A 16325-nucleotide genomic window follows, 5' to 3' on the forward strand; every position below is an offset into this window, starting at 1 on the left:
ACGTTCAAGCCCTCGGCACTTTCTTGAAAATAATATCTCAAATCCAACCAGGGAGGAATGCCAAGAAGAAGCATCAATGGGACTTGGTGACATTCAAGAAAAGGAAATTGAGGAAAAGGTTAAAGATGATTCTCCTGGGGAAGGAGAGAAGGAGGGCTGCCGGGCCGGAAGTGGGAATAGTGGGGTGTTTGAAAGAGTTTATTGGGAGTATGTATGTATGTGCACAGATGCTTCGTGGCAGAATCGGTGTGCTGCCTGGGGAATGACATTCCTTACGCAGTGTGATAAAGCACATTTATTTGATTTGTTTTCATACAACTTTAACATGTATCCCACGAGGAAGACTGTTTTCATTGTTACAGATCCGAAACCAATAATTTTCTTTTTACATGCAAATATAATATAAGCTTGATTTTTCATTACTTTCCCTGCCACGCTGAAGGCAGTTCACTTGCCTTAGAGATTTTCACTTCATTGTATTCTGATATGACGTTACCTTTCACTAATCCCTTCCAGCTAAGAGAAATTTAATTAAAACCATCTCACATGATGGCAACCATTTATGTATTTAAAAAAGGAACTCTCGGAAGCTCAGCTACCAATCTTCTGTTCTAAACAAAGTTGAACTATTAAATTTAGTAGGTTCTTTCTTGAATTTCAGGACTTGTTACATAATGGCTTTTACCTCATTAATTTTGGATAAAGGATTTCTTTTTTTTTTTTTGCAAACAATAGTTTCCACCTTATCTGCGGGGATACATTCTGAGTACCCGAGTGGATGCCTGAAACCTCAAATAGGACCAAACCCTGTATATACCATGTTTTTCTCTTATACCATACAAACCCATGATAAAGTTTCCCTTGTAAAAATAGATATTAACAAGAGATTAACAAGAACTAACAATAAAATAGAACAATTATAACAATATACTGTAATAAAAGTTATGCGAGCGTCCTGCACTTAATCCATTGTACTACACTCACGGTTCTTGTGAGATGATGAAATGCCCTATTAAGTTGAGAACTTTCACCTTTTCACTTAAAGGAAGCATTTTGCAGCTTCTCCTTGGCGTATACAAATGGCCACATCAGCACTTTTGTGCTTTGGGCCATTATCAAGTAAAATAAGGGTGACAAACTTAAATAGTGGATCTGATAATCGAGAGGCTCCTACTATGTGACTAACAGGCAGGGAGCATCTACATTTGGACGAAGGGACGATTCAGGTCCTTGTGGGGTGGAACAGGACAGCACGAGATTTCATCACGCTAACTCAGAGCAGCGTGCGATTTGAAACTTATGAATTGTTCGTTTCTGGAATTTTTCATTTAATATTTTCAGACCATGGTTGACCACAGGTAACTGAAACCACAGATCAGGTGGGGGACTACCGTATGTTCTGTTTTACATGACTGTGACCTGAATTTGAAATGATATGGACTTGAGGGTGAAAGGAAATTTTTTTTTTTTAAAGAGAAATGGAAAATGCTTAAGTACGCATTCCCCGCCCTCCCCCGCAATAAGCATAGCAGACAGTGTCAAGTGTAAATAGGGATGATCCTATTTTACATGCAGATTAAGTGACAAAGTGTCTCCAGTGGAATCGTTGGGTCATATGGTAGTTCTGTGTTTCATTTTTTTTTGAGAAATAGCCATACTGTTTTCCACAGCAATCCTACCGTTTTCCGTTCTCACTAACGGGCTTTAGGGTTCCAATTTCTCCTCATCCTGCCGTCGCTTGTTATTTTGTTTCTTTCAGCAATAGCCTTCCTAGCGGGTATGAAGTGGCGATTTACATCTTCTCTCGTGTGGCAGCCACGGCTGCGCCTACTTGATTGGTGTGTGATCTGTGTTGGTGGCATTCCCACGGAGCAATCCGAATCGATGAGCAAGAAGCTTCTTAACGGCTGCCGATTCCTTTATGCACGGCATCAGTTCATCAGGCTCCTTTCTGAGTAAAGCTCTATGCATAAATGGAGTTTGGAAAGTGTCTCTGGGCTTACCATTTGCCCAAGATCTCTCTGGGAAACACTGCCCGCGTCAAGAGCCCCAGGTCGTCCATTTGCATGATGGTGGCATTTGGCACTGAAACAAAGCAGCCTCAGGCCGCCCAGGTGTGTCTGTCTAATGGGTCAAGCCTTATTAAATCAGCTCTTATCAAATTCATGGTGGAGGAGGAGTGGGTACAGTGTCAGAAGGGACCCTTGTTTCTCTCACACTATTTGGCTTTTGTCCTGCCTTTTTTGCTGAATTTCGTTCTCTTTAAACTAATGAGCATGATTGAGAAGTGCCAATCACATCAACAAGGCAGCATCACAGCACACCTATTTTTTTTTTAATTTTTATGAATTTTTGAGACAAACATAGGTGACTGTTATTCTGACTCTGAAACATACTTTTGCCAGATGACCAAAACTCTCCTTAATTTCCATTTAGTTTGCTTTCGTAAGTAAGATTAGTGTGTGATACAGATCAGTAGACTAAGCATTCTCAATTCTAAAACCAGATAACGTTAAGAAGCATTATTAGTCTCAGGCTTTAGTCTTTATTATTCCTGTCCTCCATGTCATTTTCTTAGTGTGATTTGTGCATTTTGCGTGTCATCCATCACTGTCAGGCAGTGTAAGCGTATCACATAGAGGATTAGAGGAAAGTATTTTGTGCTTAGAAAATAATTGAATGGCGATTTACTTTGTGGCTTTAAGCTCCAGGACAGTTTCCTATTTTAAAACCTCCTGTTCGCTTATACAAGCAGAGGGGCCCCAAAGCCTTTGAGCATGAAGCTTCATCTCAGAGTCTTATTGGCCAGCCTATGCTTGTTTAAGCAAAGGCTTGTCAAAAGGCCAAGGGTCCAGCTCCAGGGCAAAGCATGGAGCAGGAGCACTCTGCTGATGTGTGTCTACACTTCTTCCAACTGAGAGGCTGCTGCCTTAACATTGCCTTCTTCCTAGCCAAGGTTAGGCAACTATTTATCGAAAGCGTACTCCATAACAGGTACCACCTTATCCACCTCCCTCCTCCCCAATTCTCCTCGCTCCACGCAACAGAGTGAGATGAAGACCTTTAGCATTCCAAAACAGGAAAGGATAAAAACAATAGCTCCTACTGGACAAAGTCTGTGCTGTTTATCTCCAGGTTAACCCAATGCACTCTCTCGTTTTATTGAACATGTCTTGTCATCATTCAGCTACACTAGTGAGACTTCTCAAATGTTTGCATCATATCATCTTGCAAAACATCATTACCCAATTTAGTTTTAAGGAGCTTGACACTGAAGGTCAAGGCCAGCCATCGGTGATTTTTGGAATCTCTGGCTCGGGATGAGTTTTCTGGGACAGCCTTTCTCAGGCAGATGCCGAAGTCAGCCAGGGCTGAGCTGTCCTTCTCCATTCTCCTCCCCGGGGTAGGGATGAGGGGAGCAGAGAGCTAACATAGTTTTCTCTCAATCAGCCACCCAGGCACGGGCACATTCTATTTCTTCTTCCTTTGAAGATCATCCGTTCTGAATCTTAAGTCTTTCAAGAGGCGTGCAAGGTCTTTGTCCTTAAATAACTCATATATACAAATGGCTCTGTGGAAACACATGACCCTTCTCTCCACGTCCTGTGGGGTGACTCCAGGCACTTCTAGATCTGAGACTTTCATGTAAGGTAGGGGAGTGCTATGGCTGGGAGGAAGTATTTTGGGGTAGGCGGGGCCTTTTACTGCCTTGCAAATTATACTGGGCAGTTAGGGCCTGGTTCTTTGTAAGATAAAACTGGATGAGAGATTTCTTTGAGGCATATAATAGAAATACTTTTAGCTGGAGACTTCTAATTGCACTGATGGGGAAATGGGCATAGAAAGGACAGATAAAAAACAAACTATCTTTCCAAAGGGATTTGATAAATATGGCTTTTCTTAATGAATGCAGAGATGGATTTAAAAAAAAAAAAAAAGAAAAAAGACCCAAAATGTTTGAACGATATTAAGTAGGGAATCAGAATGTTTATTTTCCCTTTAAAACACCATATCCATAACGAACTATGATGAGGCAACAGTGCTCCTGTGACCCTTTTTTCCTCGGTAATCTATCCTCCTAATTCCCGAGAATGAAAGATGACTCCGTGCCTGGGGAGAGGGAGCAGATGAGAAGGATTTGTGCCGTCGCAGTGCTGCTTTATTTTTCATCCTCAGAGAGAGTTACGAGAGCGATGCTTTTAGCAGAAACACAGCGGAAAGGCCCCGTCCGAGGGCTGGCAGGAGCTCAGCGCTGCGCTTTGCCCAGTTTGGTGCTGCTCGGGCGGCCTGGGGGCGCTGTTCTCTGGGGCCTCACACTCCCCGGCTCCTGCCTCCATGGTGCACAGTTGGCAGGCGTGGTTGCAGGCGTGGCAGGCAGCAGACAGGCACCCCTCGCTCAGGCATCTCTGCTTCCGAAGGGATGCTCTTTAAGGGATCCTCAGAGGTCCCGTTCCTATGGATGGTTCCTTTGCACGTCCAACTGTGCCTGCTCAATGCCAGGCCCGCGTTTCCTTCTTAAAAAGATGTTACTTTTACAGTAACATTGTATCATGACCACCTTAAAGGAAACTGAGAAGAAACCGATCATCCCTTAGCCTGTGTCTCCCACACGACATACCCGCACCTCCATCCTCTGGGCTTCATGTGTATTTATAAAATATACGCGTGATTCCTTTTGTCACATGTCCATTTTCCTGTCACCTGCCTTGGTGCCATCTCTTTCTTATCTTTTGTGCTCCTGTCAGTGGCTATGACATGGTGGAAGGAAAAGGTATTGTGAAGCTAAGCAGACCTTACTTAGTATGCATTCTGCTCTACTACGTCATGGGGTGGTGACTGTCATTTGCTTGTTGGTCTGTCCATCTGTCCTTTTTTTTTTCCTTAAAATGTAGATATCAAAGCATATTAAGTGGCGTTACGAGGGTTCACATGTATAGTACATGTGAAAGGACCCATCAAAGTGACACATATTAGGATGCTCAGTAAATGGTATCTGAGGTCAGTTGGCAAGTTCTGCCACTTTCTACAATTTCTCTGGCATCGATTACTTCCATTGCTTAGCAGACTGAATGAATGATGGGCAATTACTTTCACTCCCAGACTGTTCACGAGGCCTCTCACTGGGCCTTAGAGCCCACGTTTATTCCAGTAAATTCTTCCTGTCACCACCATTTGCCCTTCTAGAGTTCTGCTTTTGCGTTAACTCTGGTTCAAACCTTTCTGTAGCTGCCAGTGCTTATCAAAAATATGCGGAATTTCTTACTGGCCACTCAAGACCCGCTAAATACTCCCTTGCTCCTGGGCTCAGTGTTCAGTCTTCTCTTGGCATCTCAGCTCTCAGCAAACCTGCCATCGTCTCCCACCCGCTGAGATGACCGGCCCCCCGCTGTTGGCCTTGTCTGCTGACACACGCGCAGGGAGGTGCAGTGTCCTTGGTGGGAGAAGAGCACACGAGCCGAGAATCCAGGGCGTTGTAGCCTGTCTTCTGCAGGGAAGACTTAGGACTCACCCAGTTTCTCTGGGGGTCCATTGCTTTTTAGCATGTTGCTATTATTCAACCAAGAACAATATACTAGTACATTACGCCCTATGGAGCTAGACTTCAAGCTTTCAAGGAAGGACTGACTAGGTCATTTATTCATTTTATATCCTCCAATGTTATTCTATCTATAAAAATCTCTTAGGGGATTACGTATCCTTCTCTGTAACTAACAATTCTTTTGTTGATTCATCTTCAGGATTATGTATCAAAACCATTTTGAGCTTAGAAAATATTTGCCGTGTAGTGGATTTTGGTGGATTTGCGGGGACTCTCTCAGTTGGTGACAGCATCAGTGGCAAGCAGGCAGAAACAAGGTGTGAGGGTGGTCCCTAACCTTTCTTCATATCAAAGGGCCGTTTTGTGTAGACTGGGTTTGTGTCTTCATGAGTTCCTCAAATTCAGAATTTTGCTAGAGAAGTTCTGCGACCCATATTTATGGCTACCCATATATCGTTTATAGTTTTTATATATACTTTATATATACATCACCCACAGAGTGTGACGTTTATATGAGTGTGTGTGTGCTGGTATAGGACAGTGCAAAGTTCTTTAAATTTGATTTCTGGTTTGTACCTTGGAAAACCGCCTGCCAATCTCCGGCCCTCCCTCCCTCAGTTTTAGAGAATAGAAATTTCGCGTTAGGCTTCCTTGGGCCTGGTCAGTGCTGGCATCCTATGATTCTGTTATCTGTGAGTCTAATCAATACTGAACGTTTGCTGAGTCTCAAATGAAATACCTTCCGATTGCTGTTTATGAGATTTCTGTAGTGAAATTGAATTGACTCCTAATGGGGTGTAGCCTCGTTTGGAAAATAAAACTTGTGTGTTAAATCTGGACTATTCTAATTTTAATTTTCTTTTCTCCCCACCAGTTTGCTGTTTTGTGGTTCACAAGAGGTGCCATGAATTTGTTACTTTTTCCTGTCCGGGTGCGGATAAGGGACCCGACACTGATGTAAGTAGTCCGGAAACTATTATTTGATGTTAGCGTGGATTTCTGAGTTTAATTTCTTTCATGCCTGTGCTGCTGTTCTTTGGGTTCATACTCTCGATGGAAAGACTCGTCCATTAGTCTTGTGGCCTCTACTAATGGACAGAAGTCCAATCGCTTTGAGTCCATTAACTTTGGCCTCTACTAATGGACAGAAGTCCAGTCGCTTTGAGCCCTGGCAGGACCACACAGGGGTCAGAGGAGAGTTTCTTGTTGGCTGATACTGTTCCATCTCTCAGCCCGGGCAGCCCCACGAGCCACATCCACCAAGTATGGGGGAGTAGCTTTCACCAACACGATGCGGTTCCTTCCTGAAAACGCTGACAAATTTTACAATGAACGTAAATCCCCCTTCAGTGTATTTCTAATGGTTTATTAACTCATAGGTCCATCATTGCTTTCGGCCAGTGCAACAAACTATTTCTAGTTTGCTTTACGAGCTCCTCGCTGCCTTTTCCTTACGGATTATAAATGCTACTGTCGATTTCAATAATTTAGCATTTCGCGCCGGAGCAAATGCTCTCTGAAGCCGCCCGTGTGTGAACACGTAATTTTGTGTGTTCGTGTCCTAATTCTGCCTGTCCCTTTGGAGCGTCTCTCCGTCGCAGCTCTTGCGTGCCGGAAAACGGCATCAGCAAAGGAGCGTGGGGGTTAGGAGGCAGGGAAAGTACTGACATCTCAAATATATTGAGCGGAAAGAAACTCGGGCCATTACATGGAAAGTAATATTTTAACTGGAAAAATAAATAAATAAAGCGCGGGGGAGGCCTGACGATCAGGCATTTCTATTCTGAACTGCTTTGGCCGGATCGCGCGAGTCACTGACCCTTAGATCAGGTGCTTCGAGTGATTCCTGCCTTCGAAGGCTGTGCCCGTCAGGAGACTTTGATCTCACAGTGGCTTTCGCAGCACGGGCAGTGGAGACGGTGTGTTCGTGGGGAGCTCTGAGCGGTGAAGCTTGGCGTTTTAACACACGTGATGAAGGAACTTAGCCTTGACCCTCGGTGTGTGGGAACATGCCGCACATCGGTTTAGATGCTGGCACTAGCAGCATAGAGAGGGTGCCCCGGCTCTGAGCCACCACCGTCCCACAGAGACTCAGAGGACGTGGGAGCCAGAGGGAACATCGGAGATAATCTCGTTTCAGATCCTCGTGGACCAGGAAGCCCCAGTCCACGGATGCTGAGTGACATGCCTCCCTCCAAAACACCCGCCCTTCTCGTACTCCCCTTCTTTCTGAAATACTGTCTCCATTTTGGGCATTTTAGAGATAAAAAATAGGTGCAAAGGAAGAGCACCGACTTTTCTGAAAGTGGCCTGAAGCATCACGTGGTGTTCCTTTCGCTTCCTTGCTCGTGAGTCTCAGCGTCATCTTTCATTTTAACTGTCCTCATTTCTCTGTCCCCTCTCGTTTCGGCCCCCTCGCGAAGGAGGGGACAGTGCATGGGCTACAGGAGTGGAATCGGTTTTTGCCTGACCCCTTCCTCCGTCCACCTCTTCATTCTTTCGGTTAAATACTCTTTACTGGGTACTTAATGTGGGGGAAGGTGGCCATTAAACTACCACTAATTAAAATAGGATGTAGGTGCTCCGAGCACATTTACCTGAGGGCCCTACTGTCCTGGGCAGAAGGCTTCCTCAAGGCAATGGCATTTAATGCAAGCCGGGTGTCAAGTGTCTGGTTAAGCATTTTGAAAGTAGTCTTAGGAACAGTGGGGACCCAGGGAAAGGTTCTAAGCTAGGAATGATGTCATCCTATTTGCATCTTATGAGGGTTGCTGTGGTTGCCTTATAGGAAATGAATCTGGTAGGAGGTGGGCTTGCAAATGAATCTGGTAGGAAGTGGGCTTGATGAATGGCTGAAGATGGGGAAACAGCAAAGGATGGAGAACCAGCGGCACCTACTCTCTAAGTCAGGACGATGGAAGCTTGGAGTAGGTGGAGGCAATGGGGACAGGCAGAGGGAGCTCATTCAGGATATGCTGAGGAGTCGAATCCGCATTGGCCATTGTGGGATGAGGGAGATGGTTTCTGGACCACAGACATGAATGCGGGGGGTGCGGCTTAAGGCCATGGAGACTCTAGAGCAGCAGTCCCTAACTTTTTTGGCATCATGGACCAGCGCTCCTATGAGACTCTAATACCTGGTGATCTGAGGTGGAGCTGAGGCGGTGATGCTAGCGCTGGGGACCGGCTGCAGACACAGATGAAGCTTCCCTTACTCTCCTGCCACTCACCTTCTGCTGAGCTGCCCCGGTTCTTAACAGGCCACAGTCTGGTACTGGTCTGCAGGCCAGGTGTTGGGGACCCCTGCTTTAGAGGGAGAACATATTTGGGAGCATGGGACATGGCAGATCAAGAGTTTGGACATATTCCATTTGGGAAGCCTGACACTGGGTGTGGATGTGGGAGTACAGGTTAGAAGTCAGGTGTGTCCTGAAGACAAAGATGCTTTTTATTGTTGTTGTTTTGTTGTTGTTGTTGTTAGGGGTAGATCATCTTGCCTAGACAGGATGTGTAGAGTAAGAAGAGATTAGGGCCCAGGAGAGAGCTCTGAGGAGCTGCAGCAGATTGGATGAGAGGAAGGGCAGGGAGGCAGGAGGAAAACCAGGAGGGCGTGTGCTAACTCAATAATCTCCTGAAGGGGCTGGAGGCCAGTTCTCTGATCATGCCTGTGATTTTGTTATGAACTAGCTGTAAGCTTTTGATTTTACACTTAGATGGGTAACACACATCCCAGTTCGCACCGGACCGTCTTGTTGACATGAGAACGTCTTGGTTTAGGCCTGCTATCGATTAACGCATGCCTGTTAATTATTTTCAGCAACCCTTTTCATACTCAGAAATTTTGTGCTATTTGGATGATTGTTATGTGGTCTCCTTACTCACAGAGCCTGAAGCCAGGCAGGAAGCTGTAGCGAAGTTATGCTTGGTGTGACGTTTAACAGGAGGCCTGCCTGTGATCTGACGCTCAGCTGAGTTCTGTTCCTACGCATTGAGCATTGACTTGCTGTAGGTGCCGAGCCTCACACTTTAACATCCTTGAAAGTAAAGATGAGAAGAGATGAAAACTTTTTTAACATGAGAGGAAAAGAAGTACACGAGAGATTTAAAAGCTGCAAAGAATCAGCGAGTTCTGACTGATTCACAAAGGATCGTACATTCTCTTCCAAGGAGAAAATACTGGTCCTTGGCGTTAAGCAAAGCCTGTGATTGGTCTTTCTGCAGCCATGGCACAGGAGAGGTCTTTTGTCTGTGTGCAGGGTGATCGTATTTATTACACAAATCTGCAAGATGAACTGTACCAGGGGAGGTAGTTGGAAAAGCATGAAGGTTTCAGGACACAGAGCTAAGCTGAGATGGTAGGAATTTATTTGTTCCCACCTTTTTTTTTTTTTGTCAGTAAGTTTAAAACCACAGAATTACAGAGCTGGAAAAGGTGTTAAGGTGACGAGAGGGAGGTCCCGGGCCTGGTTGCATGGTCAGTGGAGCACCCTGGGATCTACCCCTTGGTGTAACCATTGACGTTTTCCGTCCCAATGTTCAGAAAAGTGCTAACGGGCGCGAGAAAGACCACTTAGAAGAGCAGAAGGATCAGTACAAATGAAATATAACTTAAGAGACAAACACTATTCCAAGTATTTTTTCCCCTGAAAATTTAAAATTTATAAATTAAGATTTTTTTTTTTTTCACACCACATTGGATGCTTAAGAGGCACCGTTCAGATGAGTCTTAATAACACCCTCACCGAGCTCAGCGAGACCCAAACATCCACAGATGGAGAAAGGACAAACCTTGCGAAATCCACAAAAGCTATACGTGCCCTGCCATCTCCCAGATGAAAGGAAAGGAAATGTACTAGAAAAGAAAATAGGCCCCAGATTGCAATCACCAGATGGGGACAGAGCTAAAATTCTTTTGAACAGAGAATCCAGGACTCAAGGAGCAGTCCCCCGTTGAAAGGATGCGGAAGGAGCTTCTGCCTTCGACAGAATGGCCCCCCGAAAAATCAGGCCAGTTTCTCAGCCCACCCGCACCCCGTCCAGACGCGCGGGGCCCTGTCACCAGATCTGCCCGACCGGCACGCCTAGAAAGAAAAGCCCAGATTTCTGAGACTCAAAGTGCAGCCCTACACACACCAGTAGAGAAGGGACATGAAAGACTTTTAAGAACCTAACTATAAAGATAACTCAGTCACTGAGTGAATCTCTGGAGCCAAGACTCACAAGCTGGAAAGAAAGGATGGTGGCTGTTCCCGTCCTGGTCACAGAACAAGCCCACTTGGCGTTGGAAAGGCACTTGGACTTGGTGCAGAATTTGTGTGTCCAGGTGTACGTCCCCAGCACCCCTGCCCCACATCCGAGATTTTATAAGACAACAAAGAAATAAGACAAAACTGGTCCATGTCCGGAAATTGTTCTTCTCCGCCGAGTTAAGACATCAACCAGGACACGCGTGACAGGTGCAGGAGGGAATATCACCTCGCTTGGCTTTGGGGAGATGGGTGGGGAATGTGCCTTTGCTCTTCGAATGTGCTGTTATTTGTTCAGCTCCATTGCTCACCCACCCTGATGGTTTTCTCTGCCCTGTCCTTAATGGGGTGAGGAGGCAGACTGGGGGACGGCTGGGGAGGAAGTTCTAGGGGCCAGCTCTTTCTCAGACTTCTTCCCTTCACTCTTTAAATTTCAGCTCACCAGCCTCTTGCTCCTTCAGTCTGGAACCCCCACCCCTGTTCTTAGAATAATCTCTATGCATCTTAAATTATGTCCACGAAGCCCAGCCTGCAAGAGGAAAGACAGGGTACTTGGGCTCCTCCCGTATGTACGCGTGAGTGTGTGTGCGCGTACGTACGTGTGTGTATACCCAGAAGATGAGCACGTCAGATCCTACCGTGCTTTTTCTCCATGTGCCTTAAATGTGAAAAGCTGCAAAGCAGCCCTTTCAGAGAATCATATCAATCTGAGTCCCGCTTTAGAGCCGTAATATACATACATACACCCCCTTTCAGTCTGTAAGGTTGTATGTAGAGAGAGAAGGCGTTCTTCTGTGATATGCAGAAAATGGCACAAATGCTAAGCAAGTGTTTAAACATTATCTTCGGAACGTTTCCTTTGTGCATCGGATATGTGTACTGTTGAGAAAGCGGGAAGACGAGGCAGTGATCCCTTAAAAGCCTTCGAGCTCCCGGAGTGAATCAGCTTTCCTTTCATTTTTGTTTGCAATTTTGTTTCGCCTTTTTTTTTTGTCTTGTACATATTCACCAGTGCCCCTGGCCTGTCTGGGGACAAACTATTCATGTAGGACTTTGCACTTCTTATACCTGAGCCCTACAATTGAGCAGAATTCAGGTGATTTTAAAAATACCTTCTGGTGTCCCTCACCTGGGAGATAGCCAACGTCCATACGGGCCGTGTCACAAGTTAGTCAGTGCCTGCCAGAGGAAGGGCACAAATGAAGACATTAATTAACGGGTTAAAAGCCAGGGGAGCTTGCTTTCCACCCGGGTCTGTTGTCAAGTCTGTGAAGACAATAAAACGGAGCCATTCGAAGTTTTATTGAAGAGGTGGAGAGCGTTGAGGACAGACACTTAGAACCCAAAATGGAACCTATTTGCCCAAATTGCCACAAAGCAAAGGCAGTGTCTGGGGTGAAGCGGGACTCGGGGGGGTGAGGACGTGTGTCCAGGGAGCAAACCCGCTCTCTTTTTGCGATGACAGCCTTGAGATTTCTCTGTTCTTAAGTTCTTTTTTGTGTCTTAGAAACCAATCAAAAAAAAAAAGGCTGCTGAATTGTTTAAAATTCAACATTTCAAAGCTTCATTTATAACGAAACTCAAAACATTTAAAACCAATCTAGAAATAAATTTAATTAGTGCATCTCCCTATTTTCTCAAAATGTGCTTTTTACATCAGTAATAAGACAATTTTGTGAGCCCAGTTATACCCAGAACATTTTTATATTCCTGAACAGACAAAGTAAAGTGAGATTTGTAAAAGGTGCAGGTGCTAAAAAGTGGCATTTGAAATTCAGCAGAGAGAGGTCAAGAGCTCTGGAGTGGGGGTTGGGCATCCTGGCCGGTCAGGTCCCTGAAAGCCTGTCTAGACCTCGGGTTTTCTGTTTTATGAGTAGGGAGGTTGAACTTAGCGGTCTTTAAAGTTGCTTTCAGCCCTAAATTCCATCCCATCACTGAATATTTATCGAGGGCTTCATGCTGTGAAGACGGGAGGGTGAAGACAGTTCCATTCCTGCCCTTCCAATAATACATCGACTTAACCCACAAGGATGAGCCAAGCAGGCAAGTAGCCGTACCGCGAGATTGCAGTATGCTAGCTGCATGATTGCTGCGTGTCGGGGAAGAAATGAGACGCTGTTGCGTGGAGGGAGAGAGGACATCTCCGGAGAGAATGAAGGGAGGCTTCCTGAAGGTGGCGACATTTTAAGATGGATTGCAGCTCTTTGCCGGACGTTCTTTTGCAGACAAGTAGACCAGCATTTTTGCGTTTCTCCTGGCTTAAGGGAGTTAGCATCTCCTGCCACACGCTACTCTCCAGTGCCACATAAACTCAGGTGACGCGCATTTGCAAGAACACCCGCGAGAGAAACCGCAGCGTTCGGAACGCACGCCCTGGTGGCTCCCGCCTCACTAGGCCTGTGAGGAAGCCCCTGCCAGGTCCCCGAATGCACCCCTTCACTCGCCCACAGGGTGCCATTCCTCACGTGCCCCGATGCCACGGGAAACCTTAGACAGAAGTTATTTCGGGAAAACAAACCCAACCAAAACCCCCATGGCTAATTCTGCTCCTCAGTGGGTGGACTCTCATGGATCAGATGCACAGTAACAGAAGCTTTTCCTACGAGGGAAGGGACTCCTGCGACTTTTGCACCACATGGATTTAAGTGGGAATTAAAAATAGTCTCAAAGGCTTTTATTTGAGACTATCTGCAGTCCTGATGAACTATAGGAGACAGCTGAGTGGTGGAACGTCCATTTTCTCCACCTGCCAAGTTTTGGCCCGTGAGGAGAGCGGGGGGGCGGTGGGGAGAGAGACAGAGACAGAGACAGAGACAGAGAGAGAGGAAGAGGGAGGGAGAGAGAGAGTGTGTGTGTGTGTGTGTGTGTGTGTGTGTGTAATGTTGCAATGCTTAATGATTATGCCTACGTAGTGAATTCTTTGTGGGAACATCCTGTGTGTTTTCCCTTTGAAAACCGAGAGCCCAGCTCACGGCCTGGCACAGAATGGGTTCTTGAAAAAAAATATTTGTTGAACCAAAGAGAATGAGTGGACGCTAACCTAATCTAAGTGCCAGTTGTGTTTATCTGGCCTTTAGTTATTTGAGTAGTTTTAGCTACACATGAGAATGTTATTGAACTTCCTCAGCCCCTAGGAATCGATGTTTCATCAGCATCATTATGGTAGCACCTTGCAAGGGGACGGGGGCGCCACAGCTAGTGGGCTTTGCTACTTTTCACAGTAGCCATTTTCAAACCATTGTCTTTACGATGTTATCTGACACATATTTAGTGTCTCCTAGGCCTGGTGCTTCTCTTACATTTATTCATTATCTGTCATTAAATGTTTCTTGAGCATTTACCATGCGCCAGGTGCTGTGAGATGTAAAAGTTAAAAACAAAACAAAACACGATCTTTATCTTCAAACAATTTATGCTCAGTGGGAAGTCATACATATGAATAGCCATTATTGATATAAATAGTTACTTAAGTGGATAACATACATACACGCACTAGGCGTGCAGCATTGTTCCCTGCGTACAAATGTGGTTAAGTGACTTGCTGGGGTCCCACAGGAAATGGCGCATTAGGCTTTGAAGCAGGTCTCTCCACACCCAGTCCTCATCTCTTTCCTTGACACCACGTGGTTGGTCAGCAGAGCCAACTTAAGGGGCAGGTTTTCTGCTTGCGAAGGCTCTATTTTTATGGACGGAGTCTGATGTCAGTGTGACGAGGAGAAATCTTAAAATGGTAAGAGAAATTTGAAATGATAAAATCCTAAAGCGTGAACAGTAAAAGCACTCATAAGCAAGATTAAAAAAAAAAAAATGCATACTAGTTTGGACCAGAGCGTGCAGGGCCAACGGGACCAGGTGAGAGCCTGGAGCAGTCTGGAGACTTGGGTTGGGTTCTCCTCATGAAGGTGGGACAGTAGGACTTTCCAAGATGCTGGGTTTCTGGAAAGATTTATTTCAAGTGGCTTCACCCAAAGCTGTAAGCTGGCCCAGGTAGCTTTCTGGCTCATGCCAGAGGCCTGTTCGTGGATTTTAGGGAGTCGCTCTTTTGTAAGATAAAGTAGAAGTCCCATTCAATCAGCTGTTACCTTCCTCACCTTGGCTGTTTTCCGTTTCTACTGCTTGATGAATTTCTAGGAGGAGACTCAGAACGAGTCTGCAGACAAAAACTAGCACGTTTCCTAGGAGCTAGGAGGAGGAGGAAGATTTATCGAGGATTTTCTAGCTAGCATTATCACTGCGACATTTATTTATTCACAGGGAGACCAAGGTCCAGAAACAATCCCAACCATCAAATGAACCCACTTAGCAGGAGTTCCGTATAGGCCCTCAGTAGTGGCTACGAGAGATGAAGCTCACGGGAGAGTATTTTCCCTGACAGCTGTTTGTATTTTGTTGCTGTCCAGGGCTGTGAGCAAACACTGACAGTCACAGTCTCGTACTCGCAAGAGATGACATGGACAGTGGAGGGTCAGTTGTTCTCATCATCGTGTTTATTCATTCACCATTTCTATTTTTATAATCCAACATATTTCCCAAACCTATTTTGAGACTGACATAGCAAAAGGAAACACCAGGTTCTAAGAAGAATGTCGTTGTCATGATAACTGTCATCTTGCCGTTAGGCATTGGACCGCCCTGCTCGTGTGAAGGTTTCCAATGATGTCCTGGATGCGGAAGGAGTGCTCAAGTTCTTCGTCAAGGATGCCATGCTTGAGATGGAGGTCCCTGTTCTTACTGCCCTTGCCCTTGGCCGTTCTTGCCTTCTCCTCTGCTCCCCGAACCAGTGCTTCCTCCCATCTTCTCATCCGCGTTAGCACGAAACCAGATTATCGCCTCTGCCCAGTCTCCCAAGCCAGACACCTCGTGACTCACGTGGTCATCTCCATCTTTTTTGTCTCCCATGTCTAAGAGGTCCCCAAGTCTGTGGTTTCTGTCTCTGCCTCTCCATCTTCATAGCCCCCCATCCTTATGGGTGACGAACCGGTCTTAACCGCGTCTGGTCTGTCTGTTCTTTATTTTGTCACCCAGTGGTCCTCCAGTTGTTTTTTATGTATAAATTTATATGGTCGTGCTATTCTCCTGGTTAACATGTTCCAAGGGCTTTTACAGGGCCCCACAGGAAGACTCCTCTAGCTGCTAGCTGGGGCTGCTGGCCAGGATGCCTTCATCCTCCACGTTGGCCTTTCCAATATAGTGATGCAAGATTTTTATACATGGTCTGGTTTTCCGAGAGGGCAAGTTTATAAACACTTCACTACCTTTAGCAGGTATCATGTTTCTTGATGTCCCATTGACCCAAACAGGTCATATGGCCAAGCCCAGAGTCCCTGCGAAGGTGGGTTAGTTAGGGTTCTCCAGAGAAACAGAACCCATAGGCTGTGTGTGTGTGTGTGTGTGTATTTATCACACAAAGAGATTTAGTCTAAGGAATTGGCTCATGAGACCATGGAAGCTGGCAAGTCCCAGGATCTGTAGGGTGAGTCGGCAAGCTGGAGACCCAGGACAGCAGGCTCGGGACACAAGAAGGAAGAGCCGGTATTTAG

General features: G+C 45.8%; 1 protein-coding gene across 2 annotated transcripts in view; it reads left to right on the forward strand.

Moving 5' to 3' along the window:
- PRKCA (protein kinase C alpha) overlaps positions 1-16325 on the forward strand; it is a 406973-nt gene that overhangs the window by 155118 nt on the left and 235530 nt on the right. For both annotated transcript variants that reach the window (XM_011368504.2, XM_023535630.1), the window contains exon 3: positions 6414-6496. In XM_011368504.2, coding sequence (XP_011366806.1) covers positions 6414-6496 — 83 coding nt within the window. The remainder of the gene's footprint in view (positions 1-6413; positions 6497-16325) is intronic.

This window comes from Pteropus vampyrus, unplaced genomic scaffold, assembly GCF_000151845.1.
Source record: "Pteropus vampyrus isolate Shadow unplaced genomic scaffold, Pvam_2.0 Scaffold143, whole genome shotgun sequence".
NCBI classification, from domain to species: domain Eukaryota; kingdom Metazoa; phylum Chordata; class Mammalia; order Chiroptera; family Pteropodidae; genus Pteropus; species Pteropus vampyrus.